The 21,375-nt window shown below is 43.1% G+C and overlaps 1 protein-coding gene across 2 annotated transcripts in view; it reads right to left on the bottom strand.

Annotated features, from left to right (window-relative positions):
• LOC147101832 (dual specificity testis-specific protein kinase 2) overlaps positions 1–21,375 on the bottom strand; it is a 133,414-nt gene that overhangs the window by 16,619 nt on the left and 95,420 nt on the right. For both annotated transcript variants that reach the window (XM_085965810.1, XM_085965811.1), the window contains exon 6: positions 10,954–11,127. In XM_085965810.1, the coding sequence (XP_085821936.1) occupies positions 10,954–11,127 (174 nt within the window). The remainder of the gene's footprint in view (positions 1–10,953; positions 11,128–21,375) is intronic.

Raw genomic sequence — 21,375 nt, 5'->3', positions numbered from 1 at the left:
CTGCACAAGACTAGTTACATTGTTTCAATAATAAAACATTGAAACATATCACAATTGTACCCTTTAGTATATTATCACAGCAAAGGTGACGCATTAGTTGGATAAAAGCAAGCGGAGATTGATTCAGTGTGATGTTATTGTGAATATGCATTTAAGAGTACGTCTTACCATTTTTGCATCGGGTTAATATAATGCAATAATCAATTAATCATTTTAGCAAGCAATAGAATAGTTGATTATGAAAATAATTGTCTGGCACAGCACTAAATTGGTTTCTGTTATTTTGCTGCTGACACTCATAGCCCATTACCAGGCGACTAGGACTGTGTGTTTTATATGTAGATGGGAGACAGATCATTTAAATATGAGCGCTGTGATTATTTTCAAAGTGTAGGATATGTAGAGTATAATCACATTTTATTTGAACCCAAATATAGTGAATCTGACTCCAAACTGGTGAGACTTTCAGGTTTCAGCAAACCTAGTTTATGAAGACTTAAATGGACATTGCAGAGTTAAGAGGCAAGAGTTTTAGAAAGTTTATAGGGTACTGGAGTTTTCCCAAGTTTTAGATAAGAATAGAATCTAGAGCGCTACTTCTCAAACAGTAGCTGTGCTTGCTGCCAAATGCTGAAAGTCAATACACTGTCACTGAAGTTTAAAAAAAACACACATGCAAGCAAAAACATTGACAAAAAAACATGCACAAGCAACACACTTGCTATCACTTTGTTTTACAATCCACATAATCTGCAATAATTTAATCATTTTGTCATAAATTTACTCAGCAGTCATGGAACAGTGAACAATCTGGGCAATTTATTGGCAGGAGGTGATAAAGCTATAAACAACAGCAGTGAGCGGCTGATGAAGAGAGATGGGATGATAACATTGACGAAATGTTCTGACGAAAGGTCATCGACCTGAAACGTTAACTCTGTTTCTCTCTTCACAGATGCTGCCTGACCTGCTGAGTATTTCCAGCATTTTCTGTTTTTATTTCAGATTTCCAGCATCTGCAGTATTTTCTTTTTGTGATAACATTAATGTGTGCTCCCATACAAAACACCTCCTCCATTATCAGGGCATTTTATCAAACTATTATTACAATAAAAGCTTATAGGTTTGGGGGGAGAGACCAGAAAGATTTTAAAAAATCAGAACTAAGATTTCATTGCAAAACAAGGGGAAAAATGCGTAATTTATCACTAGTATCAGGAAATCCAGGCAGTCTAATCAAGGAGCACCGAGTGACTGTTTTTTGCCTTATCATCTAAAGTGGTGGAAACGGAGAAGGAATTCTCAGCATTCTGCAGATTGCTGGGTTGGAATTTTAATGGTAATAATCAGGTTTCTGATGGTATATCTTTGCTGTTTATCTATCCCATTATCTCCACTTATCACTGTAGTCATCAGAACAAATTAATGGTGCTCTTTCAGCTTTCCGTTTTTATCACACGAGAGAGAGCACCCGGGGGGAAGAATAAGCAAAATATTAAAATACTGCATAAATCACAATTTTAGATAGCAATGTATGCAACAAAAATTGAGCCCAACAACGTTTTGTCCTTTAAAATGACTGCATCTATGTAGGAAAGGGAAAGGAAAAGGAAAGGAAAGGAAAGGAAAAGGCAAGGAAAAGGAAAGGAAAGTAGATAGCACCTTTCATGACCACCGGACGTCTTAAAACGCTTTACAGCCAATGAAGTACTTTTTGAAGTGTAGTCACTGTTGTAATGTGGGAAACACGGCAGCCAATTTGCACACAGCAAGCTCCCACAAATAGCAATGTAATAATGACCAGATAATCTGTTTTTGTTATGTGGATTGAGGGATAAATATTGTCCAGGACGCCGGGGATAACTCCCCTGCTCTTCTTCAAAATAGTGCCATGGGATCTTTTACATCCACCTGAGAGAGCAGACGGGGCCTCGGTTTAACGTCTCATCTGAAAGACGGCACCTCCGACAGTTCAGCGCTCCCTCAGCACTGCGCTAGTGTGTCAGCCTAGCTTTATGTGTTCAAGTCCCTAGAGTGGGACTTGAACCCACAACCTTCTGACTCAGAGGCAAGTGTGCTACCAACTGAGCCATAGTTGACTCTCTACAGTAGTGTAGTAAACAGCATTTTTTCTGAATATTTTATTATTAAGCTGCCAGTTTGCACATTTGGGATGTGTATATATACTAGCTGAAGTGCCCGGTGGTGCCGAGGGATTTTTGAGGGTATGTTGTTGTTGGAAGAGAGAGAGAGAGAGCGACGGGGGGGAAGAGAGAGTGCGACTGGGGGGAAGAGAGCGCGCGACTGGGGGGAAGAGAGAGAGCGACGGGGGAAGAGAGAGAGCGACTGGGGGAAGAGAGAGTGTGACTGGGGGGAAGGGGGGAAAGGGGAGGGGAGGGGAGGGGGGAAGGGAGGGGAGGGGGGAAGGAGGGGGGAAAGGGGGGGAAGGGAAGGGGGGAGGGGGGGGAAGGGAATAGGGGGGAAGGGGGGAGGTGGGGGGGAGGGGAGGAGGGGGAGGGGGTGGAGGGGGGTGGGGGGGAGGAGGAGGGGGAGGAGGGGGTGGGGGGAGGGGGTGGGGGGAGGAGGAGGGGGAGGGGGGAGGAGGGGGGAGGAAGGGGAGGGCGGGAGGGGGGAGGGGGGAGGAGGGGGGAAGGGGGAGAGGGGGAGAGGGGGAGGGGGAGAGGGGGGAGGAGGGGAGGGGAGGGGAGGGGGAGAGGAGGGGGAGATGAGGGGGAGATGAGGGGGAGGGTGGGAGGGGAGGGGGAGGGGGGAGAGGGGGCAGGGGGAGGGGAGGGGGAGATGAGGGGGGGGGAGGGGGGGAGGTGGGGGAAGGAGAGGGGGAGGTGGGGGAAGGAGAGGGGGAGAAAGGGAGGGGGGAGCCAGCAGACCCTCTCCCTTCTGCCGGCGATGGGGGGGAAGGGGGAAGGAGGGGGAGGGGGGGAAGGAGGAAGGAGGGGGAGAGTCCCCGAGCCCCGCCCCCCGATCTCCCGATGTCCCGAGCCGCGCCCCCGATGTCCCGAGCCCCGCCCTCCCGAGGCCCGGTCTCCCGAGGCCCGATCTCCCGAGCCCCGCCCCCCGAGCGCCGATCTCCCATCTCCCGAGCCCCGCCCCCCCCATCTCCCGAGGCTCGCCCCCCCCGATCTCCCGAGGCCCGATCTCACGAGCCCCGCCCCCATCCCCCGAGCCCCGATCTGCCGAATCATACATATGGGTATGATCTTGTGGCCATTACAGAAACATGGCTGCAGGGTGACCATGACTGGGAATTAAACATACCAGGTTACTTAACAATCAGGAAGGACAGGCAGGAAGGAAGGGGAGGTGGGGTGGCTATGTTAATAAAGGAAGGAATCACTATAATACAGAGAAATGATATTGGGTCAAAGGAGCAGGATAGTGAAACAGTTTGGGTGGAGATAAGGAATAATAAGGGGAAAAAAACACTAGTGGGCGTAGTCTATAGGCCTCCAAACAGTTGCAACTCTGTTGGACGGAGTATTAATCAGGAAATAGTTGAGGCTTGTAATAAGGGAACAACTATAATTATGGGGGATTTTAATTATCATATTAACTGGACAAATCAAATTGGGCAGAGCAGCCTTGAGGATGAGTTCATTGAGTGTATTAGGGATGGGTTTCTTGAGCAGTATGTAAATGAACCGACCAGGGGGCAAGCAACTTTAGATTTGGTCCTGTGTAATGAGACAGGATTAATTAAAAATGTCCTAGTAAAGGATCCCCTTGGAATGAGTGACCATAACATGGTTGAATTCCATATTCAATTAGAGGGGGAGAAGGTTGGATCTCAAACAAGCGTGCTGAGCTTGAATAAAGGAGACTATGAAGGTATGAGAGCGGAATTGATTAGAGTGGACTGGGAAAATAGATTAAAGGGTAAGACGGTACATGATCAGTGGTGTACATTTAAGGAGTTATTTTACAACTTCCAAAAAATATATATTCCACTGAGGAAAAAAGGGTGTAAAAGAAAAGATAGCCATCCGTGGCTAAGTAAAGTAATTAAGGAAAGTATCCGACTAAAAACAAGAGCATATAAGGTAGCCAAATCTAGTGGGAGGATAGAAGACTGGGAAGTCTTTAAAGGACAGCAAAAAATAACTAAAAGATTGATTAAGAAAGGGAAGATAGATTATGAAAGTAAATTAGCAAAAAATATAAAAACAGATAGCAAAAGTTTCTACAGTTATATAAAAAGAAAAAGGGGTCTAAAGTAAATATTGGGCCCTTAGAGGATGAGACCGGGAAATTGATGGTGGGAAACATGGAGATGGCAAAAACCCTGAACAAATATTTTGTATCAGTCTTTACGGTAGAGGACACTAAGAATATCCCAACACTGAACAAACAGGGGGATCGAGGGGGGGAGGAGCTAAATGCGATTAAAATCACTAAGGAAGTGGTACTTGGTAAAATAATGGGACTCAAGGTGGATAAATCCCCTGGACCTGATGGCTTACATCCTAGGGTCTTGAGGGAAGTGGCATTAGGGATTGTGGATGCATTGGTAATAATTTTCCAAAACTCCCTGGACTCAGCAAAGGTCCCGGCAGATTGGAAAACTGCTAATGTAACACCCTTATTTAAAAAGGGTAGTAGGCAGAAGGCTGGAAACTATAGACCTGTTAGCCTAACATCTGTGGTTGGTAAAATGTTAGAGTCCATTATTAAGGAGACAGTAACGGGACATTTGGATAAACATAATTTAATTGGACAAACTCAGCATGGTTTCATAAAGGGGAAGTCCTGTTTGACAAATTTGCTTGAGTTCTTTGAGGAAGTAACATACAGGGTGGACAAAGGGGATCCAGTGGACGTAGTGTATTTAGACTCCCAAAAGGCATTTGACAAGGTGCCACACAAAAGATTATTGCTCAAGATAAAAAGTCACGGGATTGGGGGTAATATTCTGGCGTGGGTGGAGGATTGGCTCTCTAACAGAAAGCAGAGAGTTGGGATAAATGGTTCGTTCTCAGACTGGCAATCAGTAACTAGTGGTGTTCTGCAGGGGTCAATTAACGATTTGGAGCAGGGGACCGAGTGTAACATATCAAAGTTTGCAGATGATACAAAGATGGGACGGAAAGTAGTGAGTGAGGAGGACATAAAAAACCTGCAAAGGGACATAGACAGGCTAAGTAAGTGGGCAGAGATTTGGCAGATGGAATACAATACTGGAAAGTGTGAGGTTATGCACTTTGGCAGGAAAAATCATAGCGCAAGTTATTATCTTAATGGCAAGAAACTGGAAAGTACTGTAGTACAAAGGGATCTGGGGGTCCTGGTGCACGAAACTCAAAAAGTTAGTATGCAGGTGCAGCAAGTGATCAAGAAGGCCAATGGAATGTTGGCTTTTATTGCTAGGGGGATAGAATATAAAAACAGGGAGGTATTGCTGCAGTTGTACAAGGTATTGGTGAGACCGCACCTGGAATACTGCATACAGTTTTGGTGTCCATACTTAAGAAAAGACATACTTGCTCTCAAGTCAGTACAAAGAAGGTTCACTCGGTTAATCCCGGGGATGAGGGGGTGGTCATATGAGGAGAGGTTGAGTAGATTGGGACTCTACTCATTGGAGTTCAGAAGAATGAGAGGCGATCTTATTGAAACATGTAAGATTGTGAAGGGGCTTGATCGGGTGGATGCGGTGAGGATGTTCCCAATGATGGGTGAAACTAGAACTAGGGGGCATAATCTTAGAATAAGGGGCTGCTCTTTCAAAACTGAGATGAGGAGAAACTTCTTCACTCAGAGGGTGGTAGGTTTGTGGAATTTGCTGCCCCAGAAAGCTATGGAAGCTACATCATTAAATAAATTTAAAACAGAAATAGATAGTTTCTTAGAAGTAAAGGGAATTAAGGGTTACGGGGAGCGGGCAGGAAATTGGACATGAGTCTAGGTTCGGAATGGTCATGGCCCTGTGGGTAGTGGAGTGGGCCCAGGGGCCGTGTAGCCTGGTTCTGCTCCTATTCTTGTGTTCTAATTCTGTGTTAGATTTCAGGAGATGGTTTTATTCCTGTTCCTGGCTGGGTGGAGATCGCCTTTACAGAAGGTAAGTACTGTAGAAAATATAGGGACAGAGTGATCTCCTGGACGAGTTTCGATCACCTAGATGGGTCGGAGAGGAATTTCCCAGATTTTTCCTCCCAAATTGGCCATTGGGTTTTTTATCTGGTTTTTCGCCTCTCCCGGGAGATCACATGGGTTCAGGTGGATGGAGAGGGGTAGAAGATTTGAGGTTAGGATCAGATCAGCCATGATCTTATTGAATGGTGGAGCAGGCTCGAGGGGCCGATTGGCCTACTCCTGCTCCTATTTCTTATGTTCTTATGTTCTTATGAACCCCGATCTCCCGAGCCCCGCCCCCCACCCGAGCCGGCTTCAAGAGCAGAGAGAGAGACGCCGCCGCACAACCTACCGCGTGAGGCCCGGCCGGACTCAAGTCGTGCACGCTGACTCCTGCCCCACCCGCCTTTACTAAGATGGCGGTGGTGGCGACGCTCGGCTCAGGCCCACCCCCTCCAGCCTTCACAAAGATGGCGGCGATCGCGAGCCGCTTGTTGAGCGCGACGGGAGGTGCCTAGCTCGGGCGTGGCTGGGCAACAGAGGCCCAGGCTCACAGGCCTGGAAAAACGGTGAGAGGTAGGAAAATTCTAGATGTTAGAGAAAAGATTTACAAATTAATTAACTTTTTTAAAAAACAATTTGTGTTTTAAAAGCAACTTTTTTTTTGCTGGAAATGTAGATTTGAAAAGAAACACGCAGAAAGTGGGAAAAAGAAATGAAAAGTTTGGAATCAAGATGGCGGCGACTCACCTCGGTTCAGAATGATAAGGCCCGCCCACACACGCACCGATTGGTCAACCGTCAGGTCACTGAACTGTAGGATTGGTCAATCATCACGTCACTCAACTGTAGGATGGCCCGCCCGCACACACAATGAACCCGCCCCCACTCGATGCAAATGAGCGGATAATGAGAGGAATTTTGAACGTTTTTTGGATACCGTCGGCACAATTTTTGTCCGACCGTCGGCACAATTTTTGTCCGAGCAAAAAGTAAATACGCCTACAAGAGTCCCCTAATGATGAGCTTTCTTTTGATATAACATATGTGTAGGTACGCTCTATAACTTTTGATTGTATAGCCGGCCAGAGAGACAGACAGAGAGACAGACAGACAGACATATCCTTTTATATATATAGATAATATATATCTTGTGATGTACTATATTAGGACGTGCTGTATGAACGACTATGCAACATATTACAAGGATTACAATTAATATGTTGCACCAACAAGGAGGCCCTGGGAGTGACAGCGGTCACCCTCCCCGGTGTAATGCAAATTGCATTGATTATAACAGATTCCCTGTGCGGTGTTATTCACAGGGTTTTACATTGGTGCTTGCTACTGTTTTAGAAGTCAGTCTGAACAAGTATATTCCTCTTCCAAATGATGCAATCCTATGGTTAGTGCTAAAATGGAACCTCCTCAGAGCTCCAATTACTTGATCCAGATGGTGCATTTTAGCATTCATGGTAACAGTTACGTAACTAGAATGCAATATTAATGGAAAATATGCATTAGCTGATTCTAAAGCCAATGTGAATTAGGTTTAGCTTGCATTAATAATGCGCATGAACTCTTCATCTATATCTGGAAATGCTTGCTAACATGAAGAAACCCAATGTTAAATTCACTTGCTCCACACTTCGGATTACGCCATTGTCTTCCTAACTTTTAAGTAATTAATAAACCCCTTTGTGATCTGCAGCGAGTGAGATAAAATCCAGTTGTGAGTGGGACAGAAGCAAATTACATCCAAGACATCAGATCAGCATGAATCAGAATTGCACTAAAATCTTTAAGGGAACGTAGGAGCAGGAGTAGGCCATTCAGCCCCTCGACCCTGTTCTGGCATCAATTACATCATGCCTGATCGGTACCTTAACTCCATTTGCTTTTGCTCCCTATCCCGTAATATCCGTACCTAACAAAAATCTGTCCATCTCAGTCTTGAAAATTTCAATTGACCCAGCATTCACAGCCTTTTGGGGAGAGAATTCCAGATTTCCACTGCCCTTTATGTGAAAAAGTGCTTCCTGATTTCACTCCGAAATGGCCCTGCTCTAATTTTAAGATGATGCCCTCTTGTTCTGGATTCCCCATCAGAGGAAGTCGATTCTCTGTATCTACCCTATCAAATCCCTTTATCATTTTAAACACCTGGATTAGATCAGCCCTCAACCTTCTAAACTCAAGCGAATACGAGCCAAGTTTATGAAACCTGTCCCCATAATTTAACCCTTTAAGCCTGGGTATAATTCTGGTGAATCTGCGCTGCCCCTCCTTCCAAGGCCAATATATTTTTTCTGCGATTCGGTGTTCAAAAATAATGCAGTACTCCAGATGGGGTCTGATCTCACTTTTTTTACTTCTGTATTCCAACCCCTTCATCTTTTTGATTACTTTTTGTACCTGTGCACAAGCTTTTAGTGATTTATCTACGTGGACACTTAAATCCCATTGCTCCACCTCAGCTTCTGGTCTCTCACCATTAAGAAAATATTCTGATACTCTGATCCAAAGTGCATGACCTCACCCTTCCACACATTAAACTCTGTCGGCCATAGGGATTGCTGGTGAAGGAGTAAGATGAAGAATAGTGTTGTGAACAGCTTAATGCAGATTCCAAGTCTGCTTTCTGTACTTTTATATTCAGCGAGAGCTGAAAAGGAGGTGGGAATTTTCTGGCTTTCCCGTGAATTAGGCAGTTCGGGATTTAATTTCCTCTGTGCCTGAAGTTTAGTCCAATGGTTAAATTACTTGTCTTGTGTTATTTTGCCGCAATCATCAACCTGTTTAAAATAAAATTACCAGCGGTGTTCAAATAGTGCGGACAGGATTATGTAAGAAGGCATTAACCAGCACATGAAGAATAGCACACAGATGAAATTAAAACTCCTAGTAGAAAAAAAACATGGCAGCATTGACAAAACTTTCTTAATTAAATCCTTCATGGACGCAATGAAGCATGCTTGGTAATGAGATTTTATTCAATAGAGGTCAGTCACAAAAATTGGCCATAATAAAGGGAAACCATGAAAGGAGTGGCCCATAATGCTCCATGCTTGTTGAATGTAGGCCCAGACACTCATTGAATAAGGAGTTGCTCATTAATGATTTACATATTTTTATTGGTTTAGGATATATTCGGTAGGCCCTTTGCAAGGCTCAAATGTTGAAATATGGTCCAAGTAATTAAATTACAGAATTATAAGGCAATATGCTACACCGGGAAGTGGTAAGATGTGGTTCTAATTGATGCAAATAGGACCACTGGCTTTAGAATATTCCACTCCACAGGGGTAGATTTTCATCTTCACTGCCATAGGCGGTCATCTTGCAGAGCAGATCGCCCGTGCTTTATAGAAGCCACCTGATTTTTATTCCACTGAATCAGACAAGTTTTCTAAAGGGTGAAGGACCCGCTCCGCCAGATTACCACCCAGGCAGCAACGACGGAATTTTACCCCCATGTTATCTGATAGGTGCGAAGAGAAGCAGAATGCTAATCTGGAAACAGCAGAAAAGAATGCCAGCTAGGGGATTGAGACAGAAAAGGGACGATTTTCATCCTCACCGCTGGGCGGGAACGAGACGGTGATGCGGCGAAAATCGTGGCACAGCACTCATTGCCCCAATACTGCGGCCGCTCAGGAATGGTCAGCCCAGAAAAAGTCTCATTAGCCCATGGAAATCGGGATCTTATGGCATCAATAGGACTCCGATGCAATTGTTTGCATCGTTCTTTGGGATGTGAGCCACGCTGGGAAGGCTGGCATTTATTGCCCATCCCTACCTGCCCTTGAAAAGGTGGTGGTGAGCCGCCTTCTTGAACCGCTGTAGTCCGTGTGGTGAAGGTGCTCCCACAGTGCTATCGGGTGTGGAATTTCCAGGATTTTGACCCAGCAACGATAATAATAATTAATCTTTATTGTCATTGCACAAGTACATGAAGCAACGGCGACATACGTCCAAGTCGGAATGGTGTGCGACTTGGAGGTGATGGTCCACTCATGCACCTGCTGCCTTGTCCTTCGAGGTGGTGGAGGTCGTGGGTTTGGGAGGTGCTGCCAAAAAAGCCTTGGCAAGTTGCTGCAGTGCACGCTGTAGATCGCACACACTGCAGCCATGGTGCGTCGGTGCTGGAGGGAGTTGATGTTTAAGGTGTTGGATGGCCTGCCGATCAAGTGGACTGCTTTGTCTTTTTATATAATATTTTTTTATAAACCTTTCTGTGGAGCCAGGAGGAGCAGGCGTGCTCTCCCCAACTCCACCGTCGTCGCAATTACCGTCCCACCCACTGTTACTGCTCCAAACACCCACCTCCCGAGGCTTACCATTCGACCACAACCAATGAAGTAAGCGGCCCAACATTCGTCACCCTCAATGCGCGAGCTGCCTGTGGAGGCGTGACAGGGGCTGGCAGATCATGCAACAAATGTTAATGAGGCCTGAGGCCCAATTTCGGGCCGGCTTCAGGCCTCCCGGTTAGTGCAGTGCCAAGTCAGGGCCCAAAAACGGGCCCAGATTAATCTCCACCCCAGTCAGTCCTGAAAGGGTTAAAGATAAGCCATTGATGGAGCCAAAAAGATAAGGGCATGAAATGCATATATGAGAATAATACTGCATGCAAGAGGCAAAGCTCTAAGAAAATTTAAACTGAATTCAAGTCCAAAGAAATGGGAGAGTATGAGTTTGAGTTATATTTGTACTTCCATCCATTTTAAGTTATTTATTTTGCGCATTTTCTAATGCTACACATCCAAATAAGTTTGTATCTTGTTAGAGTGTGAAAAAGATGAACAAAATGGATTCCACCGTTGCCCAATATTTAGAACTGTGGGAAAACTGGTCGCACTTTACCTTTCTGTCGTAAGGTTCACCACGCAACATTTCGGGTGCCATCCAGAAAGCTGATCCTACCAAGGACAGCTTCCGTTCGAGATCCTTTGTGGGCAGCTCGACCACTTCTCTCGCCAGCCCAAAGTCCGTAACTAAGGCCTCTCTCCCGCGCGGCGTTACCCTGATCAAGCAGTTCTGATGTAAAAGAAAATACATGTAAATTAATAAAGGTATGATATTAGGGAATGTCATTACTGGGGAAGTACTATGAACTACTTTTTACAAAACACCTTGTTAAATTGAAAACAATAACCTTTGCGCAAAAGTATACAGATGAAACTCTCATACAATTCAGTCATTTTACAATTAAGTCGGAACTAAGTTTGAACATTTTAAGGAAGTAAACCAATGGTATCCGAGCTTATAAATCAGCACGGATCCCTTGAACCATATACTGTATAGATACTCTCAGTAAAATGTGCCTTTGTGACAAAACACGAGCATTCAACTACAATGCTGAAGAAAATAATGTCGAAAGCTTCTTGAGCAAAGCCCAGGATTGTACCAGTTTAGGACCAAGCAATGTGCGTACTGAATTTTATAAAGCAACAGACTCGCGGCATGTCAATTTATAGCTAGCTTCGCAGCAAAAGAATTCAGTATTTGGCTAGATGGACATACCCAGTAACAATAACATGATTCCAAACCTCACTGCAGAATGAACTGAAAGCATGGACTACCCATGGCTATCTCTGCTATCACATCAAGATTGAGCTGAGAGGGCTGTTCCTGTTGGCCTTTGGGTTAATCTGCTGGACCAACTATTGTTGGTGTGAGTGATTTTGTTATTGGTCAGAACTGGCATTTTTATTGCCTCCAGGACTTTTTATACAAAATTGCAACACTCTGTCTATCTGGCAAGCATCGAAATTCACGGGATTTGTTTCAGGATGTTGTGCTGTACCAGATTACTTACCCCAACTATTATCTGTCCAACTCAGGCTCTACCTGTGTCTTCCGGTCAGTTTTATTGCACGAAAAAACAAACGTAATAATTATAGTTCAAAAAGAAGTAGCGTTAGAGATGTGATGTGTGCTGAAAAACACAAACTCCAAAAGGGCAGCTTCTGGTTCAAACCTTCATATAAATATTAAGCATGATTAAATGTTAAAGTTGGTAGTTAATTAAACAAGCATAAACTGTAAAAAATGATTTAAAAAAAAACAAACTGCTGATAGTGTGCAGACAACAATTGGCATCACTCGGGTTATTTGAACAGTAACTTCAGTATAAGCCATGCCCATGACCTAGATAGTGCAACTTACCTTATTTTCACGCTAACTTGTTTAGATGAGACCTGTCAACCCCAGTGGCCTCTTCCTCCCTTCCCTGACCTCTATGGAAAAGCTTTACTATTCTGCTGTCAATTTATTAGTTTCCCTGCTGTACCATTTAATTAGTTTGATCAGTTTGAAGCAACAATCCCATGTGGCAATGCACCAGAGCATTGCTTATTGCATAAGGAAGTTGTATCAATGGCAACAGAATGTGCCTATGCGTCAAATTGTCCTAGCAAATGTTCACCTAGGCCAAACCATTAGAGGAGCGGGGAATCTCTCCAGCAACCAACAGTTTTAAGATTTATTAATATAAATGTTACATTTCTTGACCCTCTCCAATGATGATACAAATCCTGTGTTGGGAAATAGTTGCTGACTATAGTACTGCCGGGAAGTGAGATTTTATCCCATTGATGCAAACTGAAATTCTGTTGCAATTCACAATGGACGTCACGTGTGCTTACCATAAAATCTGATATATAAATAATACCCCTATTTTAATCACACTGGTTTCTAAATCACACCCCTGTATGTTCAGATATTAAAAATATGAATGTGGGTGAGACCTATGAAGCACACTATGGCCCCGAATTTCCTTGGGAGTTCCGCTGGACTTCCACTGTACCAAGTCTCGTTAGGTTCTGAGATTTCCTGGTCCACCTCGTGAGGGACACCTGCCCCTTTTACAAACCCAATGACATTGCTGGGCAGCCCTGGGGCAAAAGTGCAAGTGGGGTCTCCCTACACTTGGACTTCCCTGGTTCAGTTGGGACATGGTGTAGCACTGGAGGCAGGTTTGCTGATTGAGATGAGGACCATGCCCCCTCCCAAAAATGTTAAACAAAAATTGGATTGGCTCCCCTTCTTGGGCCAAGAGAGGGCACAATGGAGTCTGGGGAGGGGTCTGGCATTCTCCCTCCCTAATTGCTGGCAGACGACGGAGTTTCCAGCTGTATGGTGGCATGTGTGCCCGACAGCCCCATATAAATGAGGCCCGCTCCCTCTGACTCTGTAAACCTCGGTGGGATCAGCACTGGCCAACACCGGTGGATGTGATCATAGTGGATTTTTGGGGCTCATAGGGGTAACATGTCAACAGCAAGGAATCTTGCCCAGCACGACATATTGGAAAATTGTGGCCTGTGTGCACTGGCGGCAAGCAAGGGTCCTCTTGGGAAATGGCTCCCTTTCCAGAAGGATGAACGTATCTCTAATTAAAGTTAAAGGATTGGTGTCATTCTCCTTGGTCTGTAATAGTGGGATGTGAAGTGAAGCACAAGCTGGTTGTATCAATGTATGAGTCAGCTTCTATCTCCCAGTACACCAAGCATTATAAGGGACTATTTTTTTCTTCAGGTATTTGGTCAGCTCAGCAGAACCCATCATTTTGTACATTGCAGTAACAAATTTCCACAAGATATAATGTACTTTCAGACCCAATAAAGGCCCTATTCTGCACGTCAATCAAAGCATTACAGACGATGGACAATGACAAATCAGGTGTACATAGAATTAGTAAGTAAACTGTAGTACAAGCTATATTGAGATCTAAAGTTTAAATGTGAGACTTGTACTGAAATGTTTCTTTAATAATTAAAAATGTGATCCAATTAAATTGTAGCTTAAATTAACTTGGCTATTGTGCATCATGATGGTAAAGTGGCCTGGTGCTCCAGCGCACGGACCTGAAGAGAATACAAGGAAAGTCAGAAAGGCCATTTGGCTCATTAAAGCTCACCGCCTATCACAGTAACTCGCCCATTATAGTAGCCAGCTGCATTCTGAATGTTTCCAATGTTTTTGTCTCTACTATCTTGCATTGCAGATTATTCTTTTGATACAGAGGTTCTTCCTAATATAAATATATAAATGTATTTTTCACTAATTTAAATGTATGTCTTCCAGACTTACTTTTCTTGCTTACGTTGAAGTAATTGTCTCTGTTTACCTTATCCATATCATTTTATTTACCTTGATGCCATTCTGCACCACCCCTCACTTTAACAACTTTCTTTCCTGTGTAGAGCTTGAGGCTCTTTAATCTTTCTTTCCAACACATCCTCTTTACATCTGGGATCAATCTTATTGCTCCTCTCTGCACCCTCTCCAATATCTATTGTGGTTTATGATGTATTGGCCAGAACTAAATACAGTATTCCAAATTGGTCTCACCAGTCCATTGTAAACCCATTAGCACATGTTTGAAAGGCACGAGGGCTGTCTTTCTTCCCTCTGCTTTGCACCCCATGTGCAACTCCACCCCCTTTGCACTATACCCACATTTCCAGGGGTAGAGCGAGCAGAGAAACAGGTGGGAGCATTAAATGCAATGCAAATGGTGCAGGAGCAATGTTAACAAAGGGTCACAGACCTGAAACGTTAACTCTGTTACTCTCTCCACAGATGCTGAGTATTTCCAGCATTTTCTAATTATATCCCATGTATCAAAGGTTGCGTTATTTTTTGTATTTATTTCAGTTCAATTGTTTTCTATCAAATTAGATCGACTTTATCTGAAAAATTTGAAAAACTACAGAAATGGTTCAGGCCATATATGTAGGCCTTTTCTAGCTAAGAATTGGGCTGGGGAGTACTTAATTCAACATGCATTTACTTTCCTTTTTTGTTTTCAGTGTGAAATGAATTCTGAACAATCTTGCTTTATGTTTACATTTATTGCATATTTACTGATTTCTTGTTACGTAATTAAATTTCAAAATGTGGGGCTCATAAATAGTCACAACCTGGAAAACTAGCAAAAGCTGACCAACTCCACAAGAGCCTTAAAAATAGGCCTTTTACATGTAGTTACCATGACACTACAGTGGGGCATGTGGTTGTCAAACTGAAGCTGAGTCTATTTAAAAAGAATCTCTACAAACTACAGCAAACAGAACTCATGACCGAAACAACAGCAACCTCTCTTGATAAAAGCATGTTTATTTCTCCAGCAAAATGCAGTGAGTGGAGGAAAGTTACATACAAATTATGTGCATAAAATCAATCCCAGTCACTTATAGGCGTGATTGACGGGGGAATTATCCAATCATCTGCATTCTGGCCGGAAATAATGGTGTCACTATATGCCGCCATCATTTTTTGACTCCATGGTCCAAGCAAGCAGCCACTGGGATGGAATATTGGGAACGGAGGTATGTACAGCCCATGGTCAGAAATTCCAATATGCACCTGGGTGCGGCAGGCTTCATGCCAGGAATGCACATTTGGAAATGTGTGTGTTTATCCAATACTTTTCTTTCTATAGCCACATTCATTCAGCTGGTCCACAAATAGAAACATAGAAAAATAGGAGCATGAGTAGGACATTCAGCCTTTGAGCCTGCTCCGCCATTCAATATGATCATGGCTGATCCTCTATCTCAATACCATATTCCCACTCTCTCCCCATACCCCTTGATGCCTTTTGTGTCGAGAAATAGCGGCCAGTTTAAATACTGAATGGGGTTGTAAGCCCACGGACTGCAGCGGTTCAAGAAGGCAGCTCACCACCACCTACTCAAGGGCATTTGGGGATGGGCAATAAATGCTGGCCTTGCCAGCAACGCCCACATCCCATGAACGAATTTTTAAAAAGCCAGATGTGGGAGAGGTTGAGGAGGCTGTAGTTAATGTTTTTCCAAAACTAGCGACTTGGAGAAACCTCTTCACTAAAGCACAAATTTTCCAAATCAGGATCGATGGTTCAGAACCATGCCTGCTGTCAGTGCATTCCATTTAGGTGTAAAATCTCTGGTAACACATCTGTGATTTTCTGATCTGCACTGCTCACAGGTGCGGTATCTTGCTGCCAGTGCAGACTCTGAAAATTTACTCCTAAAGGTGTCGGCCTTGGCTCAGTGGTAGCACTCTTGCCTCTGAGTCAGAAGGTTGTGGGTTAATGTCTCACTCCGGAGACTTGAGCACATTATCTAGGCTGGCACTACATTGCAGTGCTATACTGAGGGAGTGTTGCACTGTCAAAGATGCCATCTTTCAGAGGAGACATTAAACCAAGGCCCCGTCTACCCTCTCAAGTGGACATAAAAGATCCCCTGGCACTATTGTGAAGGACAGCAGGGGAGTCCTGGCCAATATTTATCCCTCAACCAACATTATTAAAGCAGATTATCTGGTCATTATCTCATTGCTGTTTGTGGGACTTTGCTGTGCGCAAATTGGCTAGTATGCTTCCTACAATATAATTGCGACTACACTTCAAAAGTCCTTCATTGGATGTAAAGCACTTTAGGACATCCAGAGGTTGTGAAAGGTGCTATATAAATGCAAGTTCTTCCTTTTTTGTTTTAAATGCCTATCCAATCATCCTTTGCTATTTGCTTTATCAAGCTTGACATGGTTCATGATTTCCTGTGTTAATATAGCTCTAAACTGGAAGTAATTGATTTAGTCTTATCTCTCCTACTTTCTGTACATAATGGTTACAAAATGCACAACTCCAAATAAGTCCCCTTACGTGTTAAGTGCAATCGCTTTCTATAGTAATCTGGGATGTCAATTCAATTCAATTCAATTCAAATCGCTTTATTGGCATGACAAGGTACATCTTATGTTGCCAAAGCATCGAAAAACATTCATGGTTGAACACATAAACACAGATCTATCCATACAGTGTATAAACAGATATATCCCTGAGTGTATAAATATACATTCATATAATTTGTATATACTCTTTTCTTATATTTAGTGGTTGTCCCTCTGTTTATGGCAAGCTGTAACATAGTGTGCCGCTAAGGTTACACAATTTCTCTCTTCCCCTAGTAGGTATGGGAGTTTTTGGTCGTCATTCAAATTTCTGAATTCCGGGCATATTTTTGTGAATTTTGGGTAGAAATTCTCCCTTATGCCCTGATATTTTCTACAAGCTGTGAGGAAGTGCATCTCTGTCTCCACCACTCCCTGACTGCAGTGAGAGCATATCCTGTCCTCTCTTGGTAGCCGGGTTTGCCTGTGTCTACCTTTTTCGATCGCCAGGCTATGTTCACTAAGTCTGTACATTGTCAAGGTTTTTCTCAGTTTGCTATCCTTTACCATGGTCAGGTAATCAGCCATGTTGTATTGTCTGTTTAGGGCCAAGTAGCAATTGAGTTTGTTTTGGGTTTTTGTTGTTTCTGCCCAATATGACAGATATTTTTCCTTTTGCTTAGTGGCGATTGTGTTGGGTCGAATTCTTTGTGTTACGCTGTCACTGTCCTGGGGCTGGTTATTGTTAGTAGTGTTAGTAGTTACTTCACTGAGTCCCAGGACTAGTTGACTGAGGGTATTCTTCTTTATGGTCCTCTCTTGGCATTTCAGGGCTTCGTAATGATAGCAGTGGGGGTTGCTCATTTTTAGGTGTTTCCAAAATTTGGTGGCTCTTTTTTGGATAGTGATTATTAATGGATATTGGCCTAGTTCTGCCCTGCATGCATTGTTTACGGTTTTCCTTTGAGTCCGGAGGATACTTTTACAGAATTCTGCATGTAGGATCTCAATTGGGCGTCCCATTTTGCAAATTCTTGTTGTGTTAGCGGTCCCCACACCTCACTGCCATAGAGTGCAATTGGTTCAATTACTGATTTAAAAATTTTGAGCCAAATGCTAATTGGGATTTCTATTTGGATTGATTTTTTAATGGCATAGAAAGCCCTTCTTGCTTTATCTTTCAGTTCATTCACAGCCAGATGAAAATTTCCCGTAGAACTGATTTTTAAGCCCAAGTATGTGTAGTTAGTGGTTTGTTCAATTTTAGTTGTTCCTAGTGTGAAATTTATTTTGGATCCCTGATGTCTGGATCTTTGCTGGAACACAAGGACTTTGGTTTTTTGGGGGTTTATTGTCAGGGCCCAGGTCTGGCAGAACGACTCCAGCAGATCCAGGTTCTGCTGTAGACCCTCCTTAGTTGGTGACAGCAGAACCAGGTCATCTGCATAGAGGAGGAATTTAACCTTGGATTCATATAGGGTGAGGCCAGGTGCTGTAGATTGTTCAAGTAGTTTTGCCAATTCATTTATGTAGATATTAAAGAGTGTCGGTGAGATGGGCGAGCCCTGCATCACCCCACGCCCCTGTGGGAAGTATTTTGTTTGTTTGTCTCCAATTTTAACTGCACATTTATTGTTTGTATACATTGATTTAATTACATCATATGTTTTTCCCCCTACCCCACTTTCGATAAGTTTCAGGAATAGACCGTCGTGCCAGATGGAATCGAAAGCCTTCTGGAAATCTATAAAGCAGGCGAAAATTTTGCTTTTGTTTTGATGAACATGTTTGTCAATTAGGGTCTGTAGGGTGAAGATATGATCTGATGTTCTATAGTTTGGTAGGAATCCAATTTGGCTTTTACTCAAGACATTGTGCTCCTCAAGGAAGTTTATAAGTCTTTTGTTTATGATACTACAGAATACCTTCCCCAGGTTACTGTTTACACAGATGCCTCGATAGTTATTTGGGTCGACTTTGTCCCCACTTTTGTATATGGGCGTTATGAGTCCTTTGTTCCAGATATCAGGGAAGTAACCGACACTCAGAACCAAGTTGAAGAGTTTTAGGATAGCCAGTTTCATTTTATCGTCTGTGTGTTTAATAATCTCGCTTAGTATGCCGTCTGCACCGCAAGCTTTTCCTGGTCGCAGGTCCTTGAGTTTTTCAAATAGCTCTTTTTCTGTTATTATGGAGTCTAGTGGGTTTTGGTTATCTTTTATGTTTAAGTTATCCACCAGATGGAGCCAAATATTAAGGGTTCCCATTCACCAGTTTTTAAGGTAATGGGTCATGTATTCAATGTCCTGGTACACCAGTTTATATGGTAAGGTGGCATTGCATTATGGGTATGACTCAGAGGTGAATCCTCCATCTTGCCATCGTGCAGTAAGAATTGTGTGTCTTGCCTGCAGCCTGTAAGAGATGTTTCTCTGCTACACTGTGTAATTAAACAGTTGGGTTTTGTTCCTAATATCTCGCTTCTCTCAGTTTCTGACCTTACCACTCGGATATCACACTTTCCCTTTTCTATTTTCGGTCACCTTTGTTACCAAGCTGAAGTGGAATATTCTATGTGGCGCTTCCTGTTCGTGATCTGGAGAAGAGGTGTTTCATATTCAAGTGCGAACATGCTGTGTAGTATGAGAGAACGGTTTTGTATTCTTCAAGAATGATTCAACAATATTTTATAAGCAACACATGAAGAGCGTTGGGTGTTTTGTGTGATATCGGGAGCTGGCAAACTTAACAGTGCAACTCCAGTCAGATAATAGCTTTCAAAAAATACACTGAAAAGGTGGATGAATCAAAGCAGCTCATGAATCCTTATTATCTACCTCCTCCACAACATGCTTTTTACCACATAATAAAGAGGAAATGGTCTTTATTGAACTCAATAAAGCACATTATTAATTTACAGCTGTCTGAAAATTGAACAGAAAGCTTATAAATATTTTACACAAAGCTTATAAATATTTCAATACGATCTCTTTATTGGCCCAGATATTCCGATCCCTACGGGTGGGTACACGCTGTGTACCCACCCGTAAGGACATCGAAAGTGCCGGTTTCAGGCATGCACAGTGCACGCGCTGAAAATCGGCATTTCCGATCTGTCAAGAATGGTCTTGACAGATCCTCCGGCTGCCCTGGAGAAGGGCCTCTGCGGGCGGATAGTTCTGCTTTTTGGAGACCCTCCGCCCACATAAAACCCTTACAATTCTTACGCATGGTACCAGGATAAGAATTCAAAAAAGTTTTTTTTAAATTTTTTTCACTGATTTATCATTTAAAAATACTTCAAAAAAGGTAAGTTTATTTTTAGCCCCGTAAAAAACTTTAACTATTTTTTTCAAAAAATTACATTTTTATTTAAAATATTAAGGGTTCCCATTCATTTATTGTAATTTCAAGTCATTTTAAGAATGTGATTTTTTTTTTAATGTATTTAAAGTTTTACTATGTTTTTGGGGTGATCTCCATTCATGTATTTGACAGGTCTTCCTATCAAATGTATGAAGGGAGATTCCCTTCTGTGATTGGCTCCCCATGGCCCACGTGATCCCAGGGACGCTGCGAACTACCTGCGCCTCTGGGATACGTGGGCCCTGCGCACTTGGAGTTTGGAGAGGCCCAGGAGCGGAAGCGTGTGCGTCCCGGGAGCCCTCAGGTAAGGGCGTAGATTTTTCCAGATCGCAGGCCTCCGCCCGCGGGAAGCCTGCGATCGGAAAATACGGGCCACTATCTCTGAATTGGTGCAGGTTAGCTATATTTGGGCAGCTAGCTTTTCAGTTGTTTGGATAAATGGACTGTTAATCATCCAACATTTTTCCATTCATAAATTGCACTCACTTCAATCTTTTTAAAATCATTCTACAGTTAAAGGAGGAAAGCACGGCACTGTAACAATTTCAGATTCTTTTTATTTTTCCGTAGTACTTACAGTGTGGAAACAGGCCATTTGGCCCAACTGGCCTTGTTACCCGTAATTGCCTCTTGTGCTGTTAATTCATTTTCAGTAACTGATCAGTCAAACCTTCATTCACAACAATCCAAAGAATTTTTTGTCGTTGTGAAAAGCTGTGTTCAGTTCAAGGTTGTGATATTCAGCAATGTGGTAAATGCCTTTTATTTCTAGCTTTTTCTGTTTGCAATTTTCTTTCTGTTTTTTTCTAAAAGCACTCACTCATGCTGGCCGAAGAAGTGAAGTTTCTATTTTCTACACCAGCATTCCCTGTGGATAGCTTGACAAGATTGTCAATTTAAAGGGTCATTTGTGCTGAAGTACAAGCAGATTTGCCCTGTTGCACTAACCAGAAATTGGCTCGAGACTGGCCAACCACTTTGGGCCCATACGTTCAGAAAGAGAGCAATATTTCATTAGTGTGGCCTAGATTCAAACCCAAGTCTCAGAAATGAAACAGTAGTAAATTGAACATACTGCTCCACCCAGTTGCTCATTTAACGCAACTCTGATATATGAACTGCAAAAAAAAACATAAATTATTGTTCTTGCAATCAATGAGCTTCAGGAGCAAGGAGAAAAATTGATCCAAAAATTACAGCGAAGTGTTGGAGGTTTTTAGTACAGGAAACTTTTGATTTACCAGCACCTAATTA

Source organism: Somniosus microcephalus, chromosome 23 (assembly GCF_052327205.1).
Source record: "Somniosus microcephalus isolate GS21.2 chromosome 23, FLI_Smic_1.0, whole genome shotgun sequence".
In the NCBI taxonomy this organism is placed as follows: Eukaryota; Metazoa; Chordata; class Chondrichthyes; order Squaliformes; family Somniosidae; genus Somniosus; species Somniosus microcephalus.
This window is presented reverse-complemented; position numbering and strand designations above follow the sequence as displayed.